Source organism: Halichoeres trimaculatus, unplaced genomic scaffold, assembly GCF_033239565.1.
Source record: "Halichoeres trimaculatus isolate MK-OKI-2021-1 unplaced genomic scaffold, fHalTri1.1 fHalTri1_scaffold_15, whole genome shotgun sequence".
In the NCBI taxonomy this organism is placed as follows: Eukaryota; Metazoa; Chordata; class Actinopteri; order Labriformes; family Labridae; genus Halichoeres; species Halichoeres trimaculatus.
The window spans coordinates 6,073,134-6,100,766 of record NW_027437193.1 but is presented as its reverse complement, the minus strand read 5'-3'; the positions used below and the strand labels follow the sequence as shown (position 1 = coordinate 6,100,766).

General features: G+C 39.5%; 2 protein-coding genes across 2 annotated transcripts in view; one reads left to right on the top strand and one right to left on the bottom strand.

Moving 5' to 3' along the window:
* Nucleotides 1-27,633, bottom strand: part of LOC141803941 (apolipoprotein D-like) — a 337,954-nt gene that overhangs the window by 171,158 nt on the left and 139,163 nt on the right. The gene's annotated exons all lie outside the window — the stretch shown is intronic.
* Nucleotides 6,482-27,597, top strand: lrrcc1 (leucine rich repeat and coiled-coil centrosomal protein 1). The gene is made up of 19 exons (XM_074688898.1): nt 6,482-6,907; nt 7,316-7,521; nt 7,682-7,747; nt 7,834-8,001; nt 9,963-10,129; nt 12,442-12,657; nt 12,925-13,124; nt 13,678-13,837; nt 18,520-18,668; nt 19,717-19,921; nt 21,485-21,624; nt 22,295-22,496; nt 23,101-23,286; nt 23,514-23,688; nt 24,138-24,301; nt 24,413-24,621; nt 24,787-24,924; nt 27,206-27,341; nt 27,443-27,597. Exons 1-19 carry the CDS (start codon nt 6,864-6,866, stop codon nt 27,551-27,553), a joined length of 3,042 nt encoding a protein of 1,013 aa, XP_074544999.1. The 5' UTR covers nt 6,482-6,863; the 3' UTR covers nt 27,554-27,597.

Genomic DNA, 27,633 nt, shown 5'->3' with positions numbered 1-27,633 from the left:
TTTCACAGTGACTCAAAAACCTTACTGTGTGTGAAAATGTCCTTCATTTAGCTCGTCACTCCAACAGGTTAACAAGAACTTAAAGTCTCTGACCACAGATGGATTCTTACATTCTTAAAGTTCAACTTTTTAAGATCTTTATAAGACTTGAAATGAAGACATCGTCACGGAAGGATCTCTTCACTGGTTTATGGCGTGTTTGAGGAGCAGGATTCATGATGCGTTGCCTTCGTACTCAGAACTGGGAAGGCCAGAGTGGGAATGACATCATCTCTGAGTTAAAGGTCCCGAATTCTGCTCCTTTTCTGCAGTTTAATATGGATCATTGATGTCTTCATGAAATGGTAGTAACATGTTTTGGTACAAAAAGCCAATAAATCAAGCACAGCAGCATTGTTTCCAGGCTCTCATAGCCCCTCTGTTCAGAACGCTCTGATTTAGTGGGCGTGGCCTTCATATGTAAATGAGCCACAGCTGATACCGCCCCGCTCCTCCACGTCACTGAGAGCGGCGCCACGAGCTCCAAGTGCACAATGTTTAGAAAACAGCGAAACTCTTAACATTACAGGCTGAAACAACAGGCTAACTGCAGCTAAAGTTAGCATCCAGAAGCTAACACAGAGACAGGGGGGGCACTGAGGAAAAGCTCTTACATCTGCTCCACAGCACACAGCATTTAAAATACTCACATTTCCAGGGTCCCAGGTTTGTTGGTGGATGGTTGGTAATGCGCCTGGATTCAGGACCAGTCTATTCGCTAGCCCTCTGTTGTACTGTCCAAAGTTGGAAAAGCAGTCGGTCGTGAAGTGACTAGCACACACACGCACAGTTTTACTGAGTGTAGCTGGAACATTTCCTTGATAAATGAACTCTAGCCACTTAGTCTTGTCTTCTTCAGAGTTGTGAAGCTTGTGCATGGAACTATGTGTCTGTTTACAGCCAAGAACAGAGCAGTGATGGTACAGAGGACCCCCTGTACTATGTATATGGCTGATTTATTGCAACAAACACTTGTCAGAAATTCTAAAATAAACAGAATATAACAGGAGCTTAATCACTGTTTACTCCTGAAGTTGGAATTTCCTACTGGGAACTCGGGGGTGGCGTGGATGCTTCGACTTCCCTGTCAGAAATTCTGACCTTGGGGGGCGTCCCCACTCGGAACTCGGAAGTTCTGACAAAAAGACTGAGTACAAATGGAACGCACCATCAAACACTAAAGGCCTGCTCTTAGCTCCGCCCCCAACAGTCTTCACAGGACTGGCCAATCAGAGAAAAGGGGGTTGAAAGATGGGGAGCTTTAAAGGGAGCAACTCAAATAAAGTGTTTCAGACAGACGCTGAAATGAGAGTTTTACAAAACACTAGTGTGATAATATATATATATATATAGATATATGGATTTTTCGAGCAGTAAGTCATTTAAAGCTACTCTGAGGGACCTGAATGCTTCATCCATCACTTGAGAAGTTTGTTTATCTGCAAAGAGACTGATGACTGACACAGAAGTATAACATCTGACAAATTAATTCTTCCAGCTTCAACTGTTTCTCAACTAATCAGAAGTGACAAGTGAACATTAAAACCCAGAACGATGCTGGATTTACAAATTCTCCATTCAGGGTTAATTATCATACTCCTTTATATCAATCCTGCTCTCTAATTGACTCTGAGAAAATCCTGTGCCCTTGAACGCTGCATCCTGTGAGGGATAAGTGGTGGTGAAGCAGATGGCATTTGTAATTCACTCACTTCATTAGCACCAGATCATCATTTGCACAGGTTAAGGAGGGCTGCTGGCTGGGTTGCAGGTATAATTGGTTCTATCATGCCTGGCTAGCAGCCAGTGAGTACAATGATCAGTCATGCAGCTCTTCTAAAATGGACAGTGTTCAGTGTGGGATGAACTAAATCAGTCACCCGGCTGTGGCTGCTGCAGGAATAAGGAGGATAATAAGGGTCAGGATCTTCTTTAATACATCTGTGATTGGACATAGTCGAGAGCAGAGGCACAGCTCATGGATGCATCCACTCACAGGTGAAAAGGCCAAAGACTGGAGGAGTTTAACAACTTAAATCCTACAAAAGAAAGCAAACAGTTAGGGAGAACTATATTTTTAATGTTGCTCTAAGAATAATCCCAGAATGGCCATGTCTGAAGTCATCAGCTTTACTCGGCTGATGCTACGACTCTTAGCTCTTTGTGATCATTTCTGACTCTTTTGATGTTCTGAAAATCGAGTTTTAGCTTTTTCTGTCCATTTTCCCATGGATTATGAAGAGTCTCATAATTTCCCATGAGTGTCAAACTTTCAAACACATTTACTTTCCCACAATAGAAAATATATTTGTGATATATTATACCATCTACTTCAATTTGAAATGTAGCAGCAAATGCCTGCCTACTTCGACTTTCGGCAGCCAAAGCTTTCTGAAGACAAAAGGCTTTGGAGATTTTCTAGGACTACCATTAATTACCTGTAAAATAGATTGAGATGTCCCAGTGTTTCTTGTCCATTTGGATTTGTCTCAAAGACTTAGACTCATAGAAAATAGCAAAAAAAAAAAAAAACATATCAGGAATTTCAGATTGACAAATAGGCTTTACAAAGCTCCTGTGTGAAGTTTTTGGCTAGTTTTGAAACAGACTGAACTGAACTATCAAACCTCATTTCTCATTACTAGCTTCAACAGCAAATAAGTTGTTAATCTTCAAGCTATATGATACATCTTTTTTTTTTTGTTTTGTTTTGCCAAAGCCTCGAAAGACAAAAGGCTTTGGAGGTTTTCTAGGATTATCATTAATTATCTGTAAAATAGATTGAAATGTTCCAGTGTTTCTTGGCCATTTGGATTTGTCTCCAAGACTTAGACTCATAGAAAATAACAAACAATGTATTAGGAATTTCAGACTGGCAAACAGGCATTTTAAAGCTCCTGTGTGAAGTTTTTGGCTAGTTTTGAAACAGACTGAACTGAATTATCAAACCTCATTTCTCATTACTAGCTTCAACAGCAAATAAGTTGTTAATGTTCAATTTATATGATTTATCTTTTTGTTTGTTTGTTTGTTTGTTATTTGTTTGTTTTTGTTTTTTTGTGGTATAAGAAAATTTCAGCTAAAGCAATTCCACAGCAAAAAATCTTGATGATGGATATATCTGTCTCTAAAAAAATATTTAAGGTACAATTCAGACCTCTTTTTTTTGCCTTTAAAAATAGGGGTGGGAGAAAAAAAATCAGAAATTGATGTATCACAATTTTTTGTTTGACAATATTGAAATTGTCAACCCCCCCCCCCCCCCCCCCCCCCCAAATTCAAATTCTTCATTTCAGTCGTTGTTTATATGGATTGGACAAAAAGTTACCTCTTTTCTCCAGCAGGGGGTGAAATGTTTCTCTCTGACTCACGTGGTTAGCATTTTATGGGAAAATATGGTTCCTGGTATAGTCTATAGACATCATCATCATCATCTTTAATTTTTTTTACATGGTCTGGTTTTAAAAAAAAGCTCAACATAACATAACAACAAACTCAAAATTGCAAAAATGAAAAACATCAAAGGATCAGAATTTATATCAAACTGACACCCTAAAATGCAGGATGTTTTTTTTTTTGTTTAAAAACACAACCTTTGAGATGCCAATTTGGCTTGGTGTTGCAGACATGTGCCCCATGTACAGAGACTGTAGCCCAGCCCAAGGCTTCTTGTGATATCTCTCCCACCTACTCCCTGTTGTATTTACTGTCTTTCCTGGTGGAATAAGGAGCAAGTCCAAAAATACATCTTTAAAAAAAAGGATGCTCCCTGTAAGGTAAATTAAAAACATAGATGCCAGTTTCCCCACAGGGGGCACCAAAGTTTCTTCAAACTTTGAGTTCTCATGGGAGCTTTAAGAAAAAACATCCATAGCCAGTATTCTTTTGTATTAACACATTATTTCTGTGTACCCTGAAATGTTCGCTGCCGTTTAAAGTGGAGCATGTTTGCAACTTTTTTGTTCTTCTTCAGCAGAAAGTTCTAAAACACCACATATCTTGGTAAGAATGCAAAGAGAAGCATCTGGTACTTAAAGAATCAAGCATAAAGATATAAGAAACTAAAAGAAAGCTGATAAATATGTGCTTTTTCTCAGCCTCAAGGAAAGTAAACAAAGAAACAATGACAACATCAACGCAGGGAGTGATGGATTCAGACATGCACAGTGATTAAGTCTGAGTTATGTCTCTGGTGAGATAAACAATTTGAAATGATTATAAAAGCTGCAGACGTGGGAGACAATATGCATTTAGATAAACAAGGCTTCTTTAAGTCTTCGTCTTAGATGTTTGTTGTTTACACCATGGGCTGTTTTTAATGTAAAAATCTATGGTTTATAACCGTGGTAGATCGACTTAAGACTCATCTCTGACCCCTTAAGAAGGAAAACAATGGAAGAAATAATCTCACACAAAAGAAGGAAGACATCTGACAGAAGGGGTATTTATACCAAAGAGAGGTTCTGTAATCACACTCTTCTCTCTTTTATCTGTTTCTGGCAACTTTATGACAGGATAACGCAATAATAAATTCCTGGGCTAACCTTTTGATAAAAGAATAAAGCTAGTAGCTAATGGTTTGCAACATTCAGTAATTTTTACATATTTTATTCATAAGTGGATTCTGCTTGACCCCCTCTCATGGGTAGGATGCTTTAATTTAGTCAAACATATTTCCTCAGACTTAGTGTTTTGAGAACGTTGCATTGATTATATGACTTTCAACCTTTCTTCTCTATATTCAGACACTCGTAGACACTCGGGCACATTTAAGGTAAATGTATAAGTGCTTAGAGCTGATCCTTAGTTAATCATAAAGCTTAACAGAGCTCTGATGTGGATCTGAATTAAGTTACACTTATCCATCATACTCATTGGAGTAATAGCTGCGATGATGTTTTATGTTTTTTTAATTGAATGAATGGCTAGAGTTATGTCATTTGTTCGATACAGTGACAGTTGTGGTTTGGAAGAATGTCGCTTGGGCCTTTTAGTTACATTTCTCTGAAGTGAGAGGACCATTTTGTCAAGAAAATGTGCATTTATGAATAAGTAGGCTACTATCAGACAGGGGCGTCTTTAGTCGTTTGGGGGCCCAAGGCAAAACCAGTCAATGGGGCCCTCCATGTCCTTGTAACTCATCTTCCTCAGAGCTAGACTGGCCTTCCCTGGGTCCACTGTCTCTTTCCCAGAATCAAGGCATGAGACAGTGCTAATCTTGTACATGGTAACTTAACGCAGCTAAATGCATTTCCTCAAGTTCTGTACTTTAGTTTGGTTTTGAAAAAAGTGAATACATAATTTAGTCCACTTTGTCCTGGATTTCAAATCTTTTATGGTCAATTGACAGCTTATTTGTGCCACAGTGGGGAATTTACGGAGTAACAGTAACAAACAAGAAAGTATGTAGTGAAAAACATTACAATGGGTAAATATTGAAAAAAATAATTTAGTAAAGAAAAAATCTGTAAATATCAAGCACAACATAAAACTGGAAAAAAAAAATGAAAGAGGTGATATTTACAGTTACCATACTTTTTGGTACTATTATTTTAAAGTTAATGTATTTTTATTTGACCCCCTGTCCAGTGAGTTATGTGTCAAAAAAAATTGTACAATATTTATCACCAACTCAAAAAGTTTGATTTTGAGAAAATGATCCCATTGTGTGGGCTAGATAAAGTCCTCGAAATCCTAAAAGTCTTATATGTTTATCTCAGATCTCAGAGCAACATTTTTTTATTTCCGACTTGGTTGAAAATAAGAAGAAAAAAAAATGGGGAAAAAAAGTATTTTTTACCACTTTCTTCCTGAATCAAATTTTCAGATGTGTTGTAACATGGAATAGCCCATTGAATAAGATGGGAGGGGGAGTACCCAAAACGATCATTAAAGATTAAGCCTTTTGATTTATTTTGAATCTTGTGAAGTAAGATTTAGAAAAAAGAAATGCTTTCAATTGAAGAGAACTTCATAAATCAGTTTTTAACAGATGCTTTGGGGACCCCTAGGAATCTTGGGGCCCCAGGCAACTGCCTGTGTTTGCCTAATTGTAGGTACGCCACTGCTATCAGAGTCTGTCCTGTTAAAACATCTAGCTATAATAATCATACATGACAAATGTGATGTAATATGTAGGTCTGCTGGTAAAAAAAATATGGTAAAATATTATCTATGATGTCTGAATTAAACATTTTGTCTCAGTATAAAAGAGTTAACACACCATGCCACCCATTATACTTAAAATATCCAAATATCAAATTATTGTGTATATCTTCTCAAGATCCATAGTTTGCTTTTTAACTTAAATTTGCCCTGGATCTTGGTGTGTATGGTGTACAAGTATAAACGTCTAGGTAAGAATCTTATTGCAATGTATTATTTCATACTGCATTTTGTACTTTGTTTTGTTATATTCTTAACGTAGAAGAAGACCGAGTTCCCCGGATGTTACCGTTACAAGCGTCATGTAAACAGGAAGTTGGATTCAAGAAGCGGCCGATTCAATTTAACAGAAGAGAAACTGAGAACAGCAACAAATATTAACTACTTCTATGCTTATAAGAGAGTATAAAACGGATCCTGTTCGTGTTTTTAGCGTTTTTAGCTTCAAATGTTCCAAAGTGACTTCTGACCACCTGTGAGCTTGTGCTAGCAGGCTAGGTGGCTAACGCCTTCCAAGTTTACCTCACATAACCAGCTTCGGTTAGATTGAATGCTGTGTTTAAGTTGCAAAGTATGTGAACTGAAGGCTGAAAGGCAACACTCATAACAATTTAAGTGTTGAATAACTACGACGGGGAAATCCGATTGATGTCGTCGTTATGGGAGACAAGGAACTGAGTCTCATTGACAAGAATGTAACAAGGTAAATAACGCTAATTTATCAACTTGTTTTCCTCACAAATTCACTGAAACCAAAAACTGATTCTTGATGTCTGCCTCCAACCCAGTCCACTGTGAAAAATGTACCCAGGAAATGTGCTTCGTCATAAATGCATATTTTACTGTGCAGAATAGTTTTGCCTGTATGTGTATTAAATGTTTTTAATTGTACAAGGAAAAGGCTATATGATTTTATGTAAACTCTTGTAACAAAACAACAAAAAAAGAGTTTGGGTAGTTTTACACAGCAGTCATGAAATTGTTATTTTAGTAGACACACTTGTGTTTTTGGTGTTTTAACAGGGTTTTTAAGAATTCTGTAGATCTACAAAGAACTATGCTTCGATTTGCATGTTGACTCTGTTGCCTCACTCTGTTGTTCTCCCTGCAGTTTGCTTGATGTCCCTTTAAGTCAGACCATTACGTCCCTCAATCTGCACTGCAATCACATCCAAAGGATCGAGGGCCTGACCTCCACTTGGCATCTGCGGCACTTAGACCTCTCTTCCAATTGCATTTCTAAGATTGAGGGTCTAAGCTCTCTCACTTCCCTGAGGACTTTGAATTTGTCCTGTAACTTAATCACCAAGGTTGAAGGTGAGTCTTTAGTCACCATCATAGTCAGACAATGCATGTTTCAGCTTTGTGGGCGTTCTCCAAGTCATATTTCTTCATTACAGAAGTATCTGACTTATCTGTTGTTGCTTTATGGACTGTAAAATCACCCATTTGCTGATGTCTCCTCCCTTTACTCCAGGACTGAATGGCCTCTTGAACCTGACAAGATTAGACTTGTCCTACAATCAGATAAACAACCTCACAGGTGAGTGCTGTGCAGACTGAACATTTTCTTTTTGGACTCCAATAAAAACCTTAACTTGTGATTGACATGCCAATGTTGTCCATCAGGCTTGTTGTATCTTCATGGCACGGACTATAAGTTGAAGCACCTCAGTCTCCATGGCAACCACCTGGACAGTATTGATCACATCTTGCAGTGCCTGCTGGGATTGCAAGGTTTGAGAGAGGTCAATTTGAGTGAGGATGGTAAAGACAACCCTGTGTGTAGGTCATCAGGTAAGACGTGAGAAGATTTTGTAAACTGCAAAAGTTCAGGCTTATGTATTTCCTGTTTAGATAGCCAAGTAGTAGCTGAAATATTGTATTTTTTTTGTCTTTATACTGTCCCTCAGGTATCAATGTGGTAGTTCTACATGATTTAAAGGCTTAAAAATCTCTGTGCTCTCCGAATAGTGATTTAGAAAATCCCTATTTCACTCCAAAACGCTTCATTATAGCATCTCTCTGAGGCTCCCCATTCCATAAACCCCCTTCCCTCTGATTGGTGAGGTCTCTGGAGGCCTGTTACACTGCAAAAAATGAAATCTTATCAAGTGTTTTTGTTTTATTTTAAGTAAAAGTTGTCCTATTACACTTGATATGAGCCACATTCAGCTTTTCAGTCCAGAAAAATGTCTTGTTTCAAGTTATTTAAAGACAAAAATGAGGTCAGTTGCTTGTAACAAGTTAAAAATAATCTGCCAGTGGAAGTAGAAAATTTGCATGAAACTAGATAAATGTCTTAATACAAGTAGCTCTTCTGTTGTACCACTAGCAGATTTTAGTTACAAGCAATTCAGACCTCATTTTTGTCTTTAAATAATAGGGGTGGGAGAAAAAAAATAGAAAATTTATATATCCAGATTTTTTGTTTGTCAGTATCAAAATAGGGATTCTTTGTCAATTTTTTTTTTTTTTTTCAAATTCTTCATTTCAGTCTTTGTTTATAAACTGGATTGGAAAAAAGTTACCACTGTTCTCCAGCAGAGGGTGAAATGTTTCTCTCTGACTCATGTGATGTGCATTTTATGGGAAAATATGGCTCCTGGTATAATCTGTAGACGTCATCATCATCTTTAACCTTTTCACATAGTCTGGTGTTAAAAAAAGCAAACTCAAAATTGAAACAAATATCAAAGAATTGGAATTTAAATCATGAAGTTGTGATAGAATCGAATCTCAAGAATAGCATATTGTCCCAGCCCTATTAAATAACCTGAAACAAGACATTTTTCTGGTCTACTTAGGTGAATGTGGCTCATATTAAGTCTAAAAATACATTTTCTACTGAAAATCAGACAAAATCACTTGATAAGGTTGTCATTTTTTTTTAGCAGTGTTGGGGCAGATGTACAAAAAGACCTTGTTGTTTGAGGCCAGCTCCTCCAAAATGTCATGAAACAACTAGAGAGCCCTATATTTGACTTCCTGGACACTATTAAGGATCTAGAGACCACATTTTTACAACTCTCCCACTGGAACAATTCTCAATACACAGTGTTTTCCCTGGAGCTTGTGTACGAGGAGGATGTTGTGTGTCGAACATTAAAAAACAGGTCACAACCACCGTCATCACTTTTTGTTTGCTCTACGGTTTCTTATGAGACATACTTAATCCAGAAGAGCCCTATGTTTTCCAAAATAACTACCCCATAACCCTCCCTCTTCTGGTTTGTCATAAAATCACCATAAAATCAGTGTGAGTCAAACAGACACTGTGGTCTGTTTATCTCTTTATGCATCTCATGTCCTTGTCGCCCGATAATTAGATTGACAGCAGGACTATAAATGTAAAAAAAAATCATCATCCTCCATTAATGGTGTGCAGCCATTTTCCTTATCACCGTGTTTATAATGAATTCACAGCAGTAGGTGTGGGAGGCATGTGCTTAATTCCATGAGGGCATACTTAAAAGCATTCTTACAACCCTTGCTGTCAACATGAGTGGATACATTTATATTAGCAGTGCTCACTTCTCATTAACTAAGCTGCATCAATAGTTCATGTGAGAATGGCAAGGGTAGAGGAGAGGCTGTTCATTTAGATATGGATTATTTGATTTTATGCAACAGAGCTCCCACAGCACCTTATGATTTATCCAGGTCATAAAGCCCTGATGTGATCATACTGAGTTATGCGTTCTTTTGGACAGTCTAACAGCTTCACCGTCTGTGTGTGTGTGTGTGTCTCTCGGCAGGTTACAGGGAGATTGTTTTGCAATCGCTGCCCCAGATCTCATCTCTGGATGGTGTAGACAGACTGGGAAATCAGTCCCATCAAGGTTTAGGGAATCCTTGTGATATCCCAGGACTGGAGGACTATGTTGACCTCCTGCTGTCCTCAGACACCAGTCACATTGAAGTGGTAAATATTGATACTGTATTACCATTCTGTAGCATCTAGAAACATTTTTACAGATGGCTGAGTTTAATTATTTTGGGATGTCTTTGGAGATAAGATATTCTTTCTGGAAGAGACACCCTGGGAATACATCAGCCTGAGAGTGTGGGCGCACATTCTCAGAGTGTCACACACAGCTCACTACATCCATATGTAGTGTGATAAATTCAGGACATCAGAGGCATTAGGAAGAGACGCTTGACTTCAGATTGTTAAATTTCTTAGAAAAGAGTGTTTGAATGAGGTTGGATTAAGTTTATGTAGCGAAAAGGACTGAACAGAATGGGGAAAGTATAGAAATGGAAATTTGCAGAGCATTATTTGCATCTGGTGCAAGAATGTTTCTGGTTTGATTCACCTGTTATCCTGATTCTTCTCTGCGTGGAGTTTGGTGTTTGTGTGTCCTGTAGGTGTGAGGTTATCAGCCCTGTAATAGGCCAGGTGCACCTCGCCAATAGAAATGCGGTAAAAAGATAAAGGATGGGTGAATCCTTTGTGTAAATTTGGGAGCAAATTTATTTCTCTTTTTGAAACAAGGTTACAAAGTGCGTCACAAACAACAAGAATCAGAAAGGTTGAAAAATGAAATAAAGAGGCAAAAGTTTTGAATGCTGAAATGACAGAAGGAGAAATCAGAGAGATTTATACAATTGTAAAAGCTTCTTTGAAAAAGGAGGTTTCAAGAAAAGGTTTAAACCAAGAAACAGATTCTGCACAGCAAAGTATTTCATTCCTGAGTTTAGGAGCCTGGACAGAAAATGCCTGATAACTCCTACTTATTTTTATATGGCACTGAAACAACCAGCAAACCTTTATCAGCCGATCTAAGAGAGTGTGTAGGTTCATATGGAGAAAGAAGGTAAAATATTCTGAGGGGTCTGATCATGTGGTGCTTTTAAAGTAATTGAATGATTCTGTAATTAGGGGTACATTTCATGTCAATGGGATAAACTTCAAATCAATTTTAACTAAGTATTTATTCATTTCAAGCAATAACCAATTTTACAAGGGAATCGATGAAGAATCAGATCGATAAGCAGAATCGATAAGGGCATTGGATTGACAAAATCTCATCAATCCCCATCCCTTAGTATGACAAAGAAATGTTGAATAACTCTAAATTCAGTATAATGTGGATTTATGTTGAAAAATAGTCACAACTTTTTTCTTAACACGGTTGACAAAATTATGCTCCAATTTTTTTTTCCTCATAAATATTTGAAAATTCATTAGAGCTCAAGATTGCTAACTAATGCATTTAGTTCATTCCAACTGTATCATTTGCAATCAAATAGAATATGAAACAAAAAAGCACATTTTCTTGTTTACCTGAAATGTATCCCTTATTATAGAATCACTCAAATAGTGAAATTTAACTTCAAGGCAACACCTTAATTGGTTAATTTATTTTGATAAAATAGCTTTAGAAAGTCTCCAATAGGTCTCTGTGTTTTTCTGCAGTTTTAAAATAAGTTTCTAGGATTTTATGGACTAGTCAAGTCGTGGCCGGTTATTGCTAAGAACCTCACGTTTCGATTCAATTTTGATTCGATAGCGATTGGATTTGATATTGATATAAATGCTTTGATTTTCGATTGTCATGTCCATGTGAACATATGTGGTATGTCACCTCATGTTTTGGAGCAATAAAACAACCCAAATGTTAGACTTTTAAGCTGAAGGAGCTGGTTTTAAGCTGCTGCTGCTTTGGCTACTGTTTTGTTGTTGTTAGGTCTTATGCGGCCCTCATCTATACACCAGGAATAGCACGCACACCACCCCCAACTCGCCAGGAGGTGAATCCATTCAGAGGATTTGCTGAATCGATATCAAATTGGGCAAGGCAATATTGCGATGCATTGATTCATCAATATTTTTACCCACCCCTAAGTCAAGTTATTTTTTTCTGAAAGTTTTTGCCAGACAAAGCACGCTTCAATCCCACGAACAAGTTCAGTAAAGTAACTTCCTCCTGGTCATCTTACTGTTTTTTGAAAGACCTGATCATTCAAAGTTCCTTCGGTCACTTTATTGCCTGAAGATTATGCAATTTTGGGGTAATTATGCCATCATAGAAAAAGTGAGGAAATCTAATCCCTGGACTAATAAGTTATCTCCCAGTTTTATTGCAGCAGATGGCAAAATCCATCTGTTTTTATATTAGCCAATAAACCGGCGGCAGTGGAGCGTAACACAGTCACAGTGGAAACCCTGATATTAGAAAATGTTCCCGCTTAAACAGGAAAAAAAAAGCTCATTTTAAGTTTCCATCGCAGGTTAGAGGAGATGTTCCCCTCACCACACCCCGCATCGACGAGGTGCTGACCCAGTTTCGACAGAGGATTGCCGCCGAAGCAATCACAGATCCACTCACACAGACAGATCGTCAGGGCTTCCAGCGGGTTCGTTTCGCTGCGGCTGATCCAACAGACCCCGTTAATGAACAACGCATCAGGAAACTGGAGCACCAGGTGTCCCAGCTCATCCAGCAGGTGCTTGTTTAACGCTGCTGTCAGGCATTAACTCCTTTACTGAGACGTGTTTGTGTGAGGTTTGTAAACAGAGGCTCAGATTTATAAAATCAAGAGATGATGATGATGATGATGATGATAGCGAGTTATATAATCACAACTCAGGATTCTCCCCTGATAAGCTTGGAGACTTTCCTTCTTCGTGTTTTTGATTAGTGTATGATGAATAATGTATTTTTCTGTTTTAAATTATCAAATGCTCTGAGTGTTTTTCTGTTACTGACTCAGGCTCCTGCTGATGACAAACCCGTCACCTCTGCTCATCCTGTGGTGACGGTACGGAAAGCCAAGAGGGACACGGACCGCACGTCAGAGAGTGAGTGTGACAGTGGGAAAGAAAACAGGAGGCGCTCCAGGATCCCAAAACATCGTAGCAGCACGACATCGAAGACGAAGCCCAAGGAGGTGAAGGGTCGCAGATCCGACAGGTGATTGATTACGAAATTGTATCAGACTCTCCTCTCTGAATTTTCAAGAACATCTAGAATTTTAAAGCTGAAGAAATTCTGCTTTTCCATTTGAACTTATGCAGTAAGGTGCAGTTTCATTTCATAAAGGTAAAGCCATCAGGTCTGTTATAGAGAAAATCTTTCCTCTGCGGAGCTGAAGGGGTTAATACCGGTAAATTTCCCTCCCTGTACGACGTAGTAAACTTTCTCCTCTCTGTTAGAAATTACAGCTGTCACCTCACTCCCATGATAAACGACCGAACCTCTTTGGTCAACCCCCTCATCTTACTTCATCAGCCTCTGATGACATGTTCTCAGGATTCAGTAATTTCACTTAAGTAATCTCCCAACTGTCCTCATCAAAAGCAAGGTGATTTTTCTCATATTAGCCTCGAATCCAATTCAAAGTTGTTCAGACTTTGCGTACCGACAAAAGTAATCTGCTTTGACCTTTATAGAGCTCGACATTAGCTCTAGGGCTTTAATCAATTTTACAGCTGGCTCAATACCTGTGATTTTGTTTTATGCGCAGCGATCAGGAGAATCATAAACAGAGGAGTTTGAAGTCTGCTGCGGGGACCTCGAGGACGGCTGGAGGCACAGGGGGGCCAACAAGGAGGGCACCTTTGAGAGCTGCAAAGACCTCAAGCGACATGAAAACTAAACCCAGCGAGGAGGAAGAAACCTACAGGGTACAGAAAGGATAGGTCACCTGCTGACTGAATGGCAGCTTCTACTTCTAATGAATGGATGAGTCTAATATAGAAAAGGTCACGAGAGGGGGGGGTGAGATACACGTCTGAGCCTGGGTCTTATAATTTATTTGTTTATTAAAAACTTTAAGCCAAACAGATCCACAAAAACAATCACCCAGGAAAAAAATTGAATACAGAGAAATAAAAAGCATCCCTAACACTTTTACCTGGATGTGAGAAACATCATAACTCAGAGAAATCAAATGATTAAAAGTAGGGATAGACCAATATCGGGGCCGATATTTGGCATTTTTGGGCATACCAGCATCAGCCTTTCTTTTAATCTGACGGCCGATATGAAACCCATTCAAAACTGTTGTTTTGGCCCTGATGCTTCTGTGCACAGAATTTCTTCCTGTCTTCACTATGGAAGCCCTAGATGGTCATCTAAAACCAGTCATGTAAAACCAAACAGAACATTAATTCAACTGCATTACATGCCTGTAAAAGGCAGCACAAACTCAATTCTGTCCAGTTTTATTACAGTTACATTGAAGCTTTTGAAAACTTAATTTACTGTAGAAAACTTTAACTATTTATGTTTTTAAGTTTTTACGTAACTTTACAAAACATGCTGCTAAGCCTGGGAGCTCTTTAATAAACATATGCTGGAAGGCATCTGAATGCAGTTAAGTGTTGGAGTTTGTATTGTTCAACATTTTTTATGCCAGTATTTTTACTCTGCAAATTAATATCAGCTTCAATTATCGTTTATCGGCCTCCTTGCTTACTAATAATCAGTATCAATATCGGCCCCCAAAAAAACATATCGGTCTATTTTTAATTCCAAGTGTAATCAAATACTACGACTGGACTTCAAATTAATTATTTTATTGACACTGACACATTAATATTCAATATCTAGTCACTAAATGTTGCACGTAAGTGTTCAAGAGTCTCCCCACTGACCTACAAAAAGAGTTTTAACGGATTAATATCCAATAATCAAACCCAAGTGGAGTCAATTCTTGGTCCTAGAGCCTCACGTGAATAGCCCCAGTATATTTTTATCCTGATGATTAGAGATGGGTACAAAATTAGCTACATTTATTGGTATTGACCAAACTCTGTCTGTAGTACCCACATAAACTCAAACGGTACCATGTTTAGGTACCTAAACACATCCTTATGACTGTGAGGGAGTGGTAGAGTAGGCACTTTTCCATACAGGACATGAACACAGCATTGCAAATTTACATATTGAGAATAAAGTTAAATTACATAAAAATGAGATTATATTGTTACACAAATTAATATTTACTACCACATAAACACACAAAAGAACTGAAAATTGGTAGAGGGTTGGGTACTGATACCAACACCGATTGCCCTACTGATGATTTAAGCAGCCATTTATTTTCTTGTTTTTTTTTTTTTTTTTTTTTTTTATTTCTTCCATATAACCTTTTAAGTACAATTATACAATGTTCAAGACACAAGTACATAACAAGCATACTACTTTCTTACCTCCTTGAATACAGTTTAAAACTTATATCTACATTTTAGCCTCTATGGACTTGTTTTCTTTTTCTTTTTTTGTGTCAAATTGATAACTTTATACATCCAGAGATAATTTACCAAAAATAAAATAAGTCAAGCAGTGTCAGTAATTTGGCCTTATAAACCTTAAATATTATATAAATAAATAATATATAAAATATAATATTATGATAAATGGAATTAAAATGCATTACAAGAGCAAAAGTTAAAAAAAAAAGTGCCTAGAATGCATTTAGTCAGCAAAGTCAGGTCTCAGAGGTTTGACATGTTTTACCCATTTTGCCCAGTGTGATCTGAAAATGTCAAGCCTTAAGTTTCATTTTCTTGTTCACTTTAACTTCAAGCTCAACTTGGGTTAAGAGTATTCCAACTGGACTGCTCCTATATCATTGAATATTCCTCCCAAAGATCATTATTATTATAATTGTGTCCTGGCCAAGATGAGCAGCAGCACAGTTTCTAAAGTTTCTGACATACAAAGAGCAGTCATACATACAGACACTGTACAAAACAGAAACCAACTAGACATTCACCATCAGAAATTCAAAAACAAAACAGAGTGAAACAAGAAACTTTGTGAAATCCTCCAAAGTCAGATTAAAGCAGAACACCTGCATCCTGATCCCTCTGTTTCCAGATTGTCCAACAGCAACTTAAACTCACTCTAGTAAAACCTGTTCATTTAGCTGCAGCCTTATCCACATTTTTCTCCATGTAAAAGGAGCAAATTTACCGTCTCAGTTTGGACCTTTAGAACAGACAGTAAGGAAAGATCCTGGGATCAAAGAGAGGAAGCAGAACTTAAATAGACTTATAAATAAGAGTACTCTAGTGCTTCAGTCTGCACGGACAAAGAGGAACAACCAGCAAAAGGCAAACAGTGATGAGTGAGAGCTTAAAAGTTAGTGAGAAACCTCAGTGTTCAGAGCTTGTAAGCTTTGAGCAGAGGCATACATAACATCACTACAGTCCAGCACGGACAGAAAAGTGTCAGAAAGCAGCCGGTTCTTGATTCTGATATAAAATTCTAATTTCGATTTTACACTTCTCACCAGCTGCTGAATATGAGTTACTGTACCCACAAGGCAACTCAACTGTCAAGTGTATGGTCGAAGAATCTGTTTTGCTAGTTCCAGCTCGTTGTAGCCTTGAGCCATCAGTCTCCAGTCTCCAGCAGAGATGAGAAGTTCATGGAGCTACTTATTCGCATCTCAAACAACCTTATTTTTTCTATTTTAACTTATAGTTTGAAGCCCCAACAGACAGTTGAGTCAAGTGACTTTACTGGAGGCAGAGAGTGTAGTGTTAGCACCACAGAATGTGGAGAAGGCTTTAAACGGCCTTTTTCCCACATACAGTGGAGAAAATAAGTTTTGGACGCGTCAACTTTTTTCTCACCACATTTATTTCCAAAGATGCGATTCAAACAAAATTTCTACCAGACATTAACTCAAATAATCCACACATGAAAAGAAATCACAATGTTCAGGTCCATAAATGATGATATTGTGGAAATAAGTACGATAACACAGGAAAAAAGTATTGAACACGCTAACTGAGACTCATCTAATACTTAGTGGAGAAGCCTTTGTTTGCAATGACAGCTTCCAGAAGCTTCTTGTATGTTTGAACTAATCACCCACACTGCTCAGGTGTGATTTTGGCCCATTCCTCTGCACAGATTGTCTTTAAATCTGGAATATTCTTTGGTGCCCTCTGGTGAACCCTTTTCTTTACTTCTTTCCACAAATGTTCAATTGGATTGAAGTCAGGTGATTGACTAGGCCATTCTAACAGATTGATTTTCTTTTTTTGAAACCATTTGAGAGTCAACTTTGCCGTGTGCTTTGGATCGTTGTCCTGCTGGAAGGTCCAGCCACGTCTCATCTTCATCACCCTGGTGGATGGCAGCAGATTCAGATCAAGACTTTCCCCATACATGGCTCCATTCATTGCTCCATCAGTTATATGAAGTTTGTCAACACCATGAGATGAGAAACAACCCCATGTCATGATGCTTCCACCTCCAAACTTCACTGTTGGTGTAGTGTTTTTTGGGTGATGTGCAGTGCCATTTCTCCTCCAAACATGGTCTGTAGTATGACAGCCCAAAAGTTCAGTTTTGGTCTCATCTGACCAGACAACATTCTCCCAGTACTCTACAGGCTTGTCAAGATGCTGTTTAGCAAACTTTAAACCAGCTTCAACATGCCTTTTCTTGAGGAATGGAGTCTTGCGGGCTGAGCATCCATTGAGGCCATGGCGGTGGAGTGCATTGCCTATTTTTTTCTCTGTAACAATTGTACCTACTGCCTCCAAGTCTTTCTGGAGCACTTTCAGGGTGGTCCTTGGCTGGTTGAGTACTCTTCTGACTATCTTTCTGACTCCCTGGTCAGAAATCTTCAAGGAGCTCCTGTGCGTGGCCTGTTGATGGTAAGGTGGAGCTTCTTCCACTTGTGAATAATGGCCCCAACGGTGCAGACTGGAATATTCAGGTGCTTTGATATAAGTCTGTAACCAGTTCCATTCTGATGCTGAGCAACAATCAGGTTGTGAATGTCTTCAGAGAGCTCTTTACCTTTACCCATCATGAGGCGTGTGGTATTTAACTGCTTGGTGAAAAAACGACCTTTTTTATAGGACCATCAATTTGCTCTAGCCCAGCTGATGTTGGTTTGCACTAATTGGAAGTTCAAGTAATAATTACTGACAGATTTCAGGTGGTATGGTGCATTTCCTTGCCAGATTATACAGCCTTTCCATGGTGTGTTCAATACTTTTTCCTGTTATCGCATTTAATTCCACATATTTATGGACTTGAATGTCACAATTTCTTTTCATGTGTGGATTATTTGAGTTAATACCAATGTCTGGTAGAAATTTAGTTTGAATTGCAGCTTTGGAAATAAATGTAATGAGAAAAAAGTTGATGCGTTCAATACTTATTTTCCCCACTGTATAATATAACCTCACAAGACCTTGAAATGTGATTCAGCGTGTAACAAATAAGAAGAAAATCTTTGCCTTTCTTATGAATATCATTCAATAAATAATCTGTCCTGAAACTATTGTAAACAAAAATGAATTTGTGATGCCTTTGTGTTTCTTATTCTGCTCAGACCATCGTTGAGGAGCGAGACCAGGAAAGGGAACGGCGCTGGAAGGCTGAGCAGGCTGTGAGGAAACTAACCGAGGATCTAAAGTGCCTGCAGACGAAGGTCAGCGAAGAAAAAGACCTCCAGAGCATGGCCCTGCACACCACTGACAGGCGAGCGGACACACACAGATACACAAGATGTCACTGTGAGCGCTGAAACCTCCACTTGAATCGACTCAGTTGCTCCAAAGCTGATATTATGATGGAAAAGGATAATTGAACTTGTCTCGGTGGATTTTGGTTGTCAACTGCATAATGGATTCTCATCCATTTTCAGCCTCTTCCTCTTTTGTTTTGGCTCTCCTGAGACTCAGGCCTGCTGTCGATTTCCTTCTTGAACAATGAGTACCCATCCTAGCATTAAACATCCTCCCTATCACCGGTCCCATAGCTTCACATAAAATCAGACACACACTCTGGCTCCATTACCCTTAAAGTATGCCTGCAGTTGTCTGTGATAATAACGCTATTTAGTATAAAGATCATTAGCCTACGCTCCCTTCCTGCCTTCATACCTTATATTTAAATCCAGAGGCTGTAATTATCTATAATTAAATATGCCTATCTCCGTCCCTACACGCATGTAAGAACATTCGGCTGTGTGGGCTCTTCCTCCTGCGCTGCTCAGATAGAGCCATGTGCGGCCTTAATGAGCATGTATTCTTGGTTGCATCACACTGTGCTTGGATAAATCTGCATTACGCCCGTAATTAGAATCCCGGTGACAAGCATATGTCAGCATTATTGCAGGAATCAATCTTAGCTGTCACTTTCTAATGACATTGAACGCGTCTGCTTCTGTTAACTCCCTCGCTCATCAGGAGATAGATGACAGAGAAGTGACTCATCACACTGTAGGTGGCTGTATACTCTTTAGTTTCATAATTATAATATGTCCTGGATTCTACTGGCTTGTTTTCCCAGCCTGTCCTTGTGAGTGATCCCCCCTCCTTTCCCCTTCCCCAGTTTCATTTTCTCATGATTTCCATTTCCTCTCCCTTGAGATAAGATTTGACTTTTCTATCTGCTCAATTTCACCAGTCATAACGTCATAACAGCGGGGCAGTAAACGCAGAGGGCAGTGAAGGTTATCGCACCGTAGGTTGCATATACCGATTTTAACACACTAACAGGAGGCGCCCTGCTTCTCCTCATCCAGGCTGAAAGAAATGTTGCTGAAGGAGCGATCGGGGCGATGTGAGCTGCAGACTCGCGTCAAGGAGCTGGAGGGGAGATGTCAGTCTCTCACCCAGCAGCTGGAGCATGCCCGCAGCAGTGAGGAACAACACAAGAGTGTGCTGTGCAGACTGGAGGAAAGCATTTCCCATGGCGAAGCACTCAGGGCTCGCCAGCAGGCTGAGGAGGTACAGAGTTGGTACTGCTGAGAGAAGCTACATTCACCAGCTTCAGACAGATAAGTTTAGGTTATAAAACATTTAATCAACTTAGAAACCAGAGAATCAGAGGTAAATATAACATTAACTTCCTGTTATTTCCAACTGAACACATTCAACTTCACTGAAACTTTATTTATAGAGCACATCTAAAACAACGGAAGTTGACCAAAGTGCTGATCAGATTAAAAGCAGCCCAATTAACAAGATACATTACTAAGATATAAGGATGCACGATATATCGGTATCAGTATCGACCAATGTGTAAAAGTGGGCCGATGGGGGCGGGGGAGCAATAGAAACGCTCTGTCACCTTCAGTTTTGAGTCTGGTTTTGGGGGGTGACCAGAAGCAACTGACCATTTGATCTCTCTCCTGTGGGGTCCCACAAGGCTTCATTTTGGGCCCTGTTCTTTTTTCAGTGTTTGTGCTGTCCCTTGGGTCAATTAAAGCCAGGCACAATCTCTCTTTTTATTGTTACGCAGATGATATACAAATATACCAGATAGTGAAGCCCCATAGTGATAATGCCAAAATGTAATTGTTGGATGGTATTGCTGACATTAAGCAGTGGTTGGCCCAAAATTTTCTTCATTTAAATGAGGCCAAAACTGAATGTATTGTCTTTGGGGACACTGTGACGGATGGCTTTGGCACCTTGTCTGCAAAGCTCAGTCCAACTGTCAAAATCTGGAGGTGATTTCTGACAGTTATATTAAATTAGATAAGCAAATCAATTGTGTTGTTAAGACTAGCTTTTTCCAATTACATCCCCTGGCCAAAGTATAAACGTTTTTAAGCCATCACGACCTCGAGAAAGCCATCCATGCTCTTATTAGTTCAAGACTACTGCAATGCACTGTATGTTGGCGTCTTTCAATCTGCTACTTTTATAGGTATCAACCAAACTCCGTCAAAAGTACTGGGTACCAATTCACATTAAATCAAAAGGTACCATGTTTAGGTACCTAAATGCATTCTTGTGACTGTGAGGGAGTGGAAGAGTAGGCAATTTTCCATGCTGGACATGAACACAGCGTTGCAAGGTTATATATTAAAGAATAAATATGTTAAAATCTAATTTTTAAAAATATTTTATTATTTAGAAAATAGATATTTTTTACCACATAAACACAAAAAAAGTACCAAAAACTGGTATGGTTGAGTACAGGTACCGATTGCCTGGTACCGGGCATCGGTACCATATCATTTTTAAAAGTGAAAGGTACCCATCCCTGTACAGGACTTAACATCCTTTAGGCATTTGAGCAATGTCCCGACAGAACCAGTTGATTTTGAAGTCAAAGGCAGATAGATTTGAACATCATCAGCATAACAATGAAAGAAAATGTTGTGTGTCCTTAAAATCAACCCTAATGGCAATAAATAGAGCAAGTAGAGAATCGGCATGGCACATAACTCCCATCAACTGTACACAACATTTTCTGACACTGTCCTGATAAAATAAATGCAGATGCATCAAAGATTTCAGTGCACAGGCTCTTTGGGCTCTGACTTTCCTGACTCTCCTCAGATGAAGCGGCAGCAGGAGCTGGAGAACAAAGCAGCAGCTCTGAAGAAGGAGTCAGACATCCAGAAAGCCTCAGTGCGTCAACACAAAGACAAACTACAGCAGCTGCATGAACTCTTAGCATGCCGAGAACAAGAGCACAGGTATACGAGAACATCCTGAGTGACGGGCTCCTACACTTTTACACAGGAGGCATCAGGATTTGGGATTTAGTTTGGATTCAGCAGACTGTTTTTATGGTGATGTGCTTTATTTCTGTAAACCAAACAGTATCAGAATCAAAAAAGAGATTGCAAGAGGAGGGTTGTTAATGCTTGTGTGAATGGTTTGAGCACTGATGAAGCATCTTTTGGGTTTTAAACACTGATCAGAAGAATTTAAAGCAATGCTTGAATTTAAAAGCCAGTGTGATCATTAAAACTGTTTTTGCTTTTCAAAAGCATGTTCCACTTTCAGAGCAATCAAGAAGATGTCCCTTTATGACAGGAAAGATTTTTTTCTAAAAAATACTAATCCAAAGTTAATCAGGGCCCCTGCTGAGTCAGACGTTTGATTTTTTTTTTATACTTAGTGACAGAAAATTTTGCTCCACATCAGTTGAACAGGAAAACACTGTTGAGAGAAATATTTTGAGAAACCAGACTAAACTTTTTGTTTTGGTAATTTTTAAAAATGTATTTGTAAACATACAGAATGGATTTTTTCATGTTATGATCTTCACATTTCAAAGCCCATGCCATCCCCCCTTTTCACAACATTCTGGCGGCATTTTAAAATTCCCGACGCACCGCACTTGTTTGCTTTGTTTTACAGAAAACAGCTGGAGTTGCGGTTGCAGCCCGACGGGGCAGATTTCCGTGAGGCAGTGAGGAGAGAAGTTGCATCGGTGGAGCAGAGACACAGCCACAGGGAGGCGGAGCTGCAGGAGAAACTGGCAGAGGGCAGGAAACAGTACGCCGCTCTGGAGGATGAGTTTCGCATGGCGCTTACCATCGAAGCAGCCCGCTTCTCTGAGGTCTGTCTAAACATGGACCGCAGCCACACAGATGGCCTCGACACACAAAAACTTTCCTCCTCGTTTTGCAGAACATCTGAAAACTGATTACTGTGTCCAGTAAAAAGGGAAATGATTGAACTAGATTTGAACCAAATTGAGGCCGCCTCTGAAGTTTTTTCAGCCCGTTGAAAGCTGAGATTGAATAAGATCATCACTGCAGAAGTAGTCTGTGATTGCCACAGGAGGAAAGCTATAGAAAAAGATTGGATTCGGATCAGTCTGCACTTTCTCTTTGTGGTTCAAGGTTTTATTCTGCCTGTGCATAAAATGCAATCCAGTCTGGATTGCTCTTGCACTGACATTATTCTGCTGTACTGTCTGTAACCTTTGACTGGTGGAAAACTGAATAAGACACAGATTGCCGGGGAAACCATCAGTCGTTGAAACGTCTGAAAGATTGCTTTCTTCTAATCTGTAGCTCTAAAAGATTTTCTGCCAGACCTTGGATGTGACATTGATTGATAAAATTATCAAGCCAGTAAATGCTTGAGCTTCTTCTCTCTGTCAAACTCCCAGATATCTCATCCTCATTCACTCCCACACCCTCGCTGTGCCTCTACAGGTAAAAGAGGCTTGTGATCAGATGACAGCAGAGCTTTTGGGGGTCAAGGCGATGCTGGCTAAGTCACAGGAGAGGGAGAAGAAATCGGGCTCCCTGGTGCAGGAGCTCACCGCCATGGTCAAAGAACAGAAGAATCGCATATCAGAGCTCGTCAAAGCAAAAAAAGACGCCGTCACTGATCTAAAGGTACATCTGGCTGATTTTTCTCTTGTGCAGCACCTCAAACCCTTAAAGATGAATTTCTCCGACCAGGTGGACGTGAAGAGATTATCAGTTCCTGGCATCGCTCTTTGCCTTTTCCACATTATTCATCCTGCGCCTGTAGAAGCCATCAGGAATACTGAGCACTTCTGTCAGCCAGGACAGATGGCCATTGATCATTAATACTGCCTCTCTGTCTGTCCTCCTGACAGAGCCGTCTGCATTCATTGGAGGCTGAGGTGGAGCAGGACCGACGTCTGGGCCTGCAGCTCGAGCTGCTGAAGAAAGACAAGGCTCGGCTGCTGTCTCAGCTCACGGCTCAGGAGTCGGTGATCGACGGTTTGAGAGCTGAGAGGAGGATCTGGGGCCAGGAGCTTGCTCAGCAAGGTGAGAAACCCCCAGGACAGAGTCTGAATAAGCCTTTCAGTCCACGATACACAGGGTCGCATAAAGAGTGACTCAGATTTTTGTTTTTTCTGCTCTTTCTTATTTTGTAACAAACCATGGGGGATGTTTCTTATCAGTCTTAACATTTTGGACTTTGTCTGATGGAGTTCACGTGAAATAGATGCAAGTGCTGATTTGGTAAAGTCTGCCATCTAGTGGTTGTTTTTTAGAAAACCCTTCTGAACCTCTCAGACTAGACTGTCAAGATAATTGCACACAGTGGACTTGTTTAAACACATAAAAAGCCTCTCAAAGGAACTGAAATAATGAAATAAATACTGGAATTAAGCACTTAAAGAAAAAAGTACACCAGACGCTCAAGTGGTTAAGGTAAATCTTTCCCCAGAGACATTGTTGAGGTAAGTATTGTATAAATTTCTCTTGAATAGGAGCGTCCTTGGCTCAGGATCGTGGACGTCTGGAGGCCCGGATTGAGGTGCTGAGCACTGAGCTGGAGACTCAGAAGAAACAGAACGAGAAGGACTATGATGCCTTAAAAATCAAATCAAAGATCATCGATGACCAGACAGAGAGCATCCGCAAACTCAAAGAGGTACAAAGAAACCAAGAATGTGCTTTTCTCAAGCAAGTTTTTCTGATCCTGCTTTCACTCTGAGACACTCGACAGAAAAATGTTCTGTATCTTTCCTTTCTGCTGTGTAAGGCCCTGCAGGAGCGGGATGATCAGATCCGACGGCTGAGAGAGGAGTCGGTCCAGGCACAGAAGAGGTTCCAGCAGCAGCTGGAGGATGAAACGTCTCAACACGCTGAGCTGAGGGAGCAAGTGGAGCGTCTGAGCCTTCGCAAAGAGGAGCTGAAACAGCAGCTGGAGGACAAGGAGGGAGAGCTAGAGGGGGTCAGAAGAATTTACAGGCAAGAAATTCATCCGAAAAAACAAACAGACGTTCCATCAAAATGTTGCTTTATAATACCTTAAAGTAAATTAATGTACATTTTGTGGCACTCTTAACCAAACCTGTGCAGAGCTGCTAAACACAGCTTTAACTCAAAGTCTACCTTTATCCGTCCCCGTATTAGTGATTCCAGTAAGAAGTGGCAGGAGAAAGCAGAGCTGCTCACTCGACTGGAGAGCCAAGTGAAGCGCATGAAGGACAACTTTGATTCCAAGGAGCGATTACTCCTGGAGGAAAGAGATGCAGCAACAGAGGCACACAAGTACAGTATAAATGAAGAATTAAAAGAACAAACTCTCCTTACATGTTCCCGTCTTTGAACCACAAAACTACCTAACATGCATATATTAGTCAAGCAGTTATTTAATCAGTAATATTTATGTTTGTAGTATGCTTAAAATAATCAACCACAGAAGTTTGAAGGAGTTTGTTATGACTTTGAATCAGGAGGTCTTCACTCTGTATTTTCATATCTACCACACTGTGAACATACATTTTGTCCTATCATTGTTCACCAGCTGGAAACAGGTTAGGACAGCTTTAAAGCTCTTCTTAATCCTGGAGGAGGGGGAAGTTATGTCCTCAGTCAGAGGAGGATGATAAAATACTTTTTCTACCAAAGCCTAAAGGAAAAAGGAGTGACTTTGAGAGTTTCTTAAAGGGTGAATAGTGAAACACATCCTTCTCTCATCTCTCTCTTACACCCAGATGCTCAGGGCCAGCTCAAGCCAATGTGGAGCTCCAAGATTTATTCATGAGGATTTCTTTTAAGGTCTATAAAAAGTCAACAAATTATACTTCCTAACGCTAAAAAGCAGTTTTTCTCCTCTCTATTTTTGTTTTATTAAACATAATGTGACATGGGAACTAAAAAAACCTGAACAGGTTAATTGATTGGTCTGTTTTAATGCTATTCTTTGCTCTCTGGGGACTTCATAATGTTTAATGATTGAAGTTTGTAATGTTACCCATTAGCTACCAGTATCTTAATATATTATTTGTCTCACATTGCAGTACACTGCAAAAAACTGAAGTCTTATTTTCAGCAAATGCCTTTTTGACTTAAAGGATAAGTTTGGTTTACACAGCTTTTACATTGTTTATAGAATGAAATAGAACAAATTACTCACCCAGAAGGCTTTCCTGATCCAAGCAGTGCTTTGGGAGATATTTAGATCCAAAATTGTGCAGCGGACGGCCGTATAATGGGATCCATCGGGGCAGAGACAGCGCCGCTCCTAAAACTGCATTAATCGTCCAAAAACTCGTGTTTTTCACCAATATTCCATCATGGTCCGCTCCAGGTTAGTCCTCTGCTGCAGTCTGTGTCACTCCAGACAGCGCTGTGTGGCTGTACTGACCTCTGAACTGACGAAGACTTTGTTTACGTTTGCCCCTCAAAGAAAGGAGTCAGTGCTCCAGAGCACATGCGCAAACGTAAACAAAGTCTTTGAGGAGCGGACGTCCCATTATACGGACGTCCGCTGCACGATTTTGGATCGAAATATCTCCCGAAGCACTGCTTGGATCAGGAAAACCTTCTGGGTGAGTATTTTGTTGTACTTCATTCTATAAACAATGTAAAAGCTGTATAAACCGAACTTATCCTTTAATATGAGCCACATTCATCTGACTAGTCCAGAAAAATGTCTTGTTTTAAGTTATTTAAAGACAAAAATTAAGTGTGAATTGATTGTAACAAGTTAAAATAATCTGTCGATGGAACAAGAAAAATGTGTTTTCCATTGGCAGATTCTTTTTAACTTGTTATGAACAATTCAACCTCATTTTTGTCTTTAAATAACTTGAAAAAAGGCATTTTTCTGGACTGTTCAGGAGAATGTGGCTCATATTTAGTCTAAAAAGACATTTTCTACTGAAAATAAGACAAAAACACTTGATATGGTTTCATTTTTTTGCAGTGTATTAATATCAAATTTTTGAGTTCATTCCTCACTAAAAAGTTTCAAAACACACATTTTATTTTTCAGTTTATACATTCTAGTGCTGCATGTGCATTGGCTTGATGATTTAACACCTAAAATGGTGGTAACAATAAAGAGAAATAAAAATCTTCTCCCAAGACATCTGTAATGAGAAGGATGAATTTGACTCTTTTTCCTCTTCCTCTGCCTGAATGCTCTGCTTCTCTCCTCCTGCTGTAAGCTTTGTCAGGTGGTGCATAGCAATCGAGCTACCAAGAGATAGAGGCTGAATGTTAGATGTGATCGAGGCAGAGCAAAGGCAGTATGCCCACATTTAATGTCACGCAGGGCCACACTGAAAACATTCAGGCTTTGAGGCAGCCACCCTTCAGATTGTGGCTATGCCCCCAAGTCAAAGGCCAGATAACTGGAGACGATTAGGCAGTAGTAGCTGTGCAGATTGGGGTTAAATCACAACCAGCATTTGTGAGTTATGTTTCCCTGGAAACAGGAGCAGCAGTGAATGGCTAGGTCAGGTTGAGGTCATTGCTTTATATCGTTCGTTTTACGTTCAAAAGCCAAAACACTTTACCTGATGCTTGTTTCATTGTGTGGCAGAGCTGCGCTGGAGAAGTTACACTGTGTTGATGATGCTTTTCGGAGACAGCTGGAATCCTGCCAGGCTGCTCATCAAACTGAACTGTTACGACAGGCGAATGAAAAACAGAAACAGATTGAACAAGCAAACCAAAAGGTAAAAATAAAGACACTTAGATATCTGTTTTACCTTCTGAAATGACTGGTACTGACGTATTACTCAACATACTGAAGCTGCGTTTGTTTTTGTCTCCTCAGGTTTTTGAAGTGGAGGAGGAAATGCGTCAGCTGCTGGAGGAAACAGAGACTAACAAGAAAATCATGGAAGAGAAAATGAGACGTCTCACTAGTGTATTAAAAGACTTTTGACACCAGATTCGTGCTTTCTTTGGAGCAATGCCAGTGTGCATATTTGTCTGTATATAAACTTGTATTTATTTTAATATTTT

What these genes read in the sequence shown, in the direction of transcription:
- lrrcc1 (XM_074688898.1), top strand. Translation starts at nt 6,864, where the DNA reads ATGGGAGACAAGGAACTGAGTCTCATTGACAAGAATGTAACAAG. An exon ending in AGGAGGAAGAAACCTACAGG is followed by an intron (nt 13,838 to 18,519) that starts GTACAGAAAGGA and finishes TATTCTGCTCAG; the next exon opens with ACCATCGTTGAGGAGCGAGA. An exon ending in ACGCCGTCACTGATCTAAAG is followed by an intron (nt 23,287 to 23,513) that starts GTACATCTGGCT and finishes TCCTCCTGACAG; the next exon opens with AGCCGTCTGCATTCATTGGA.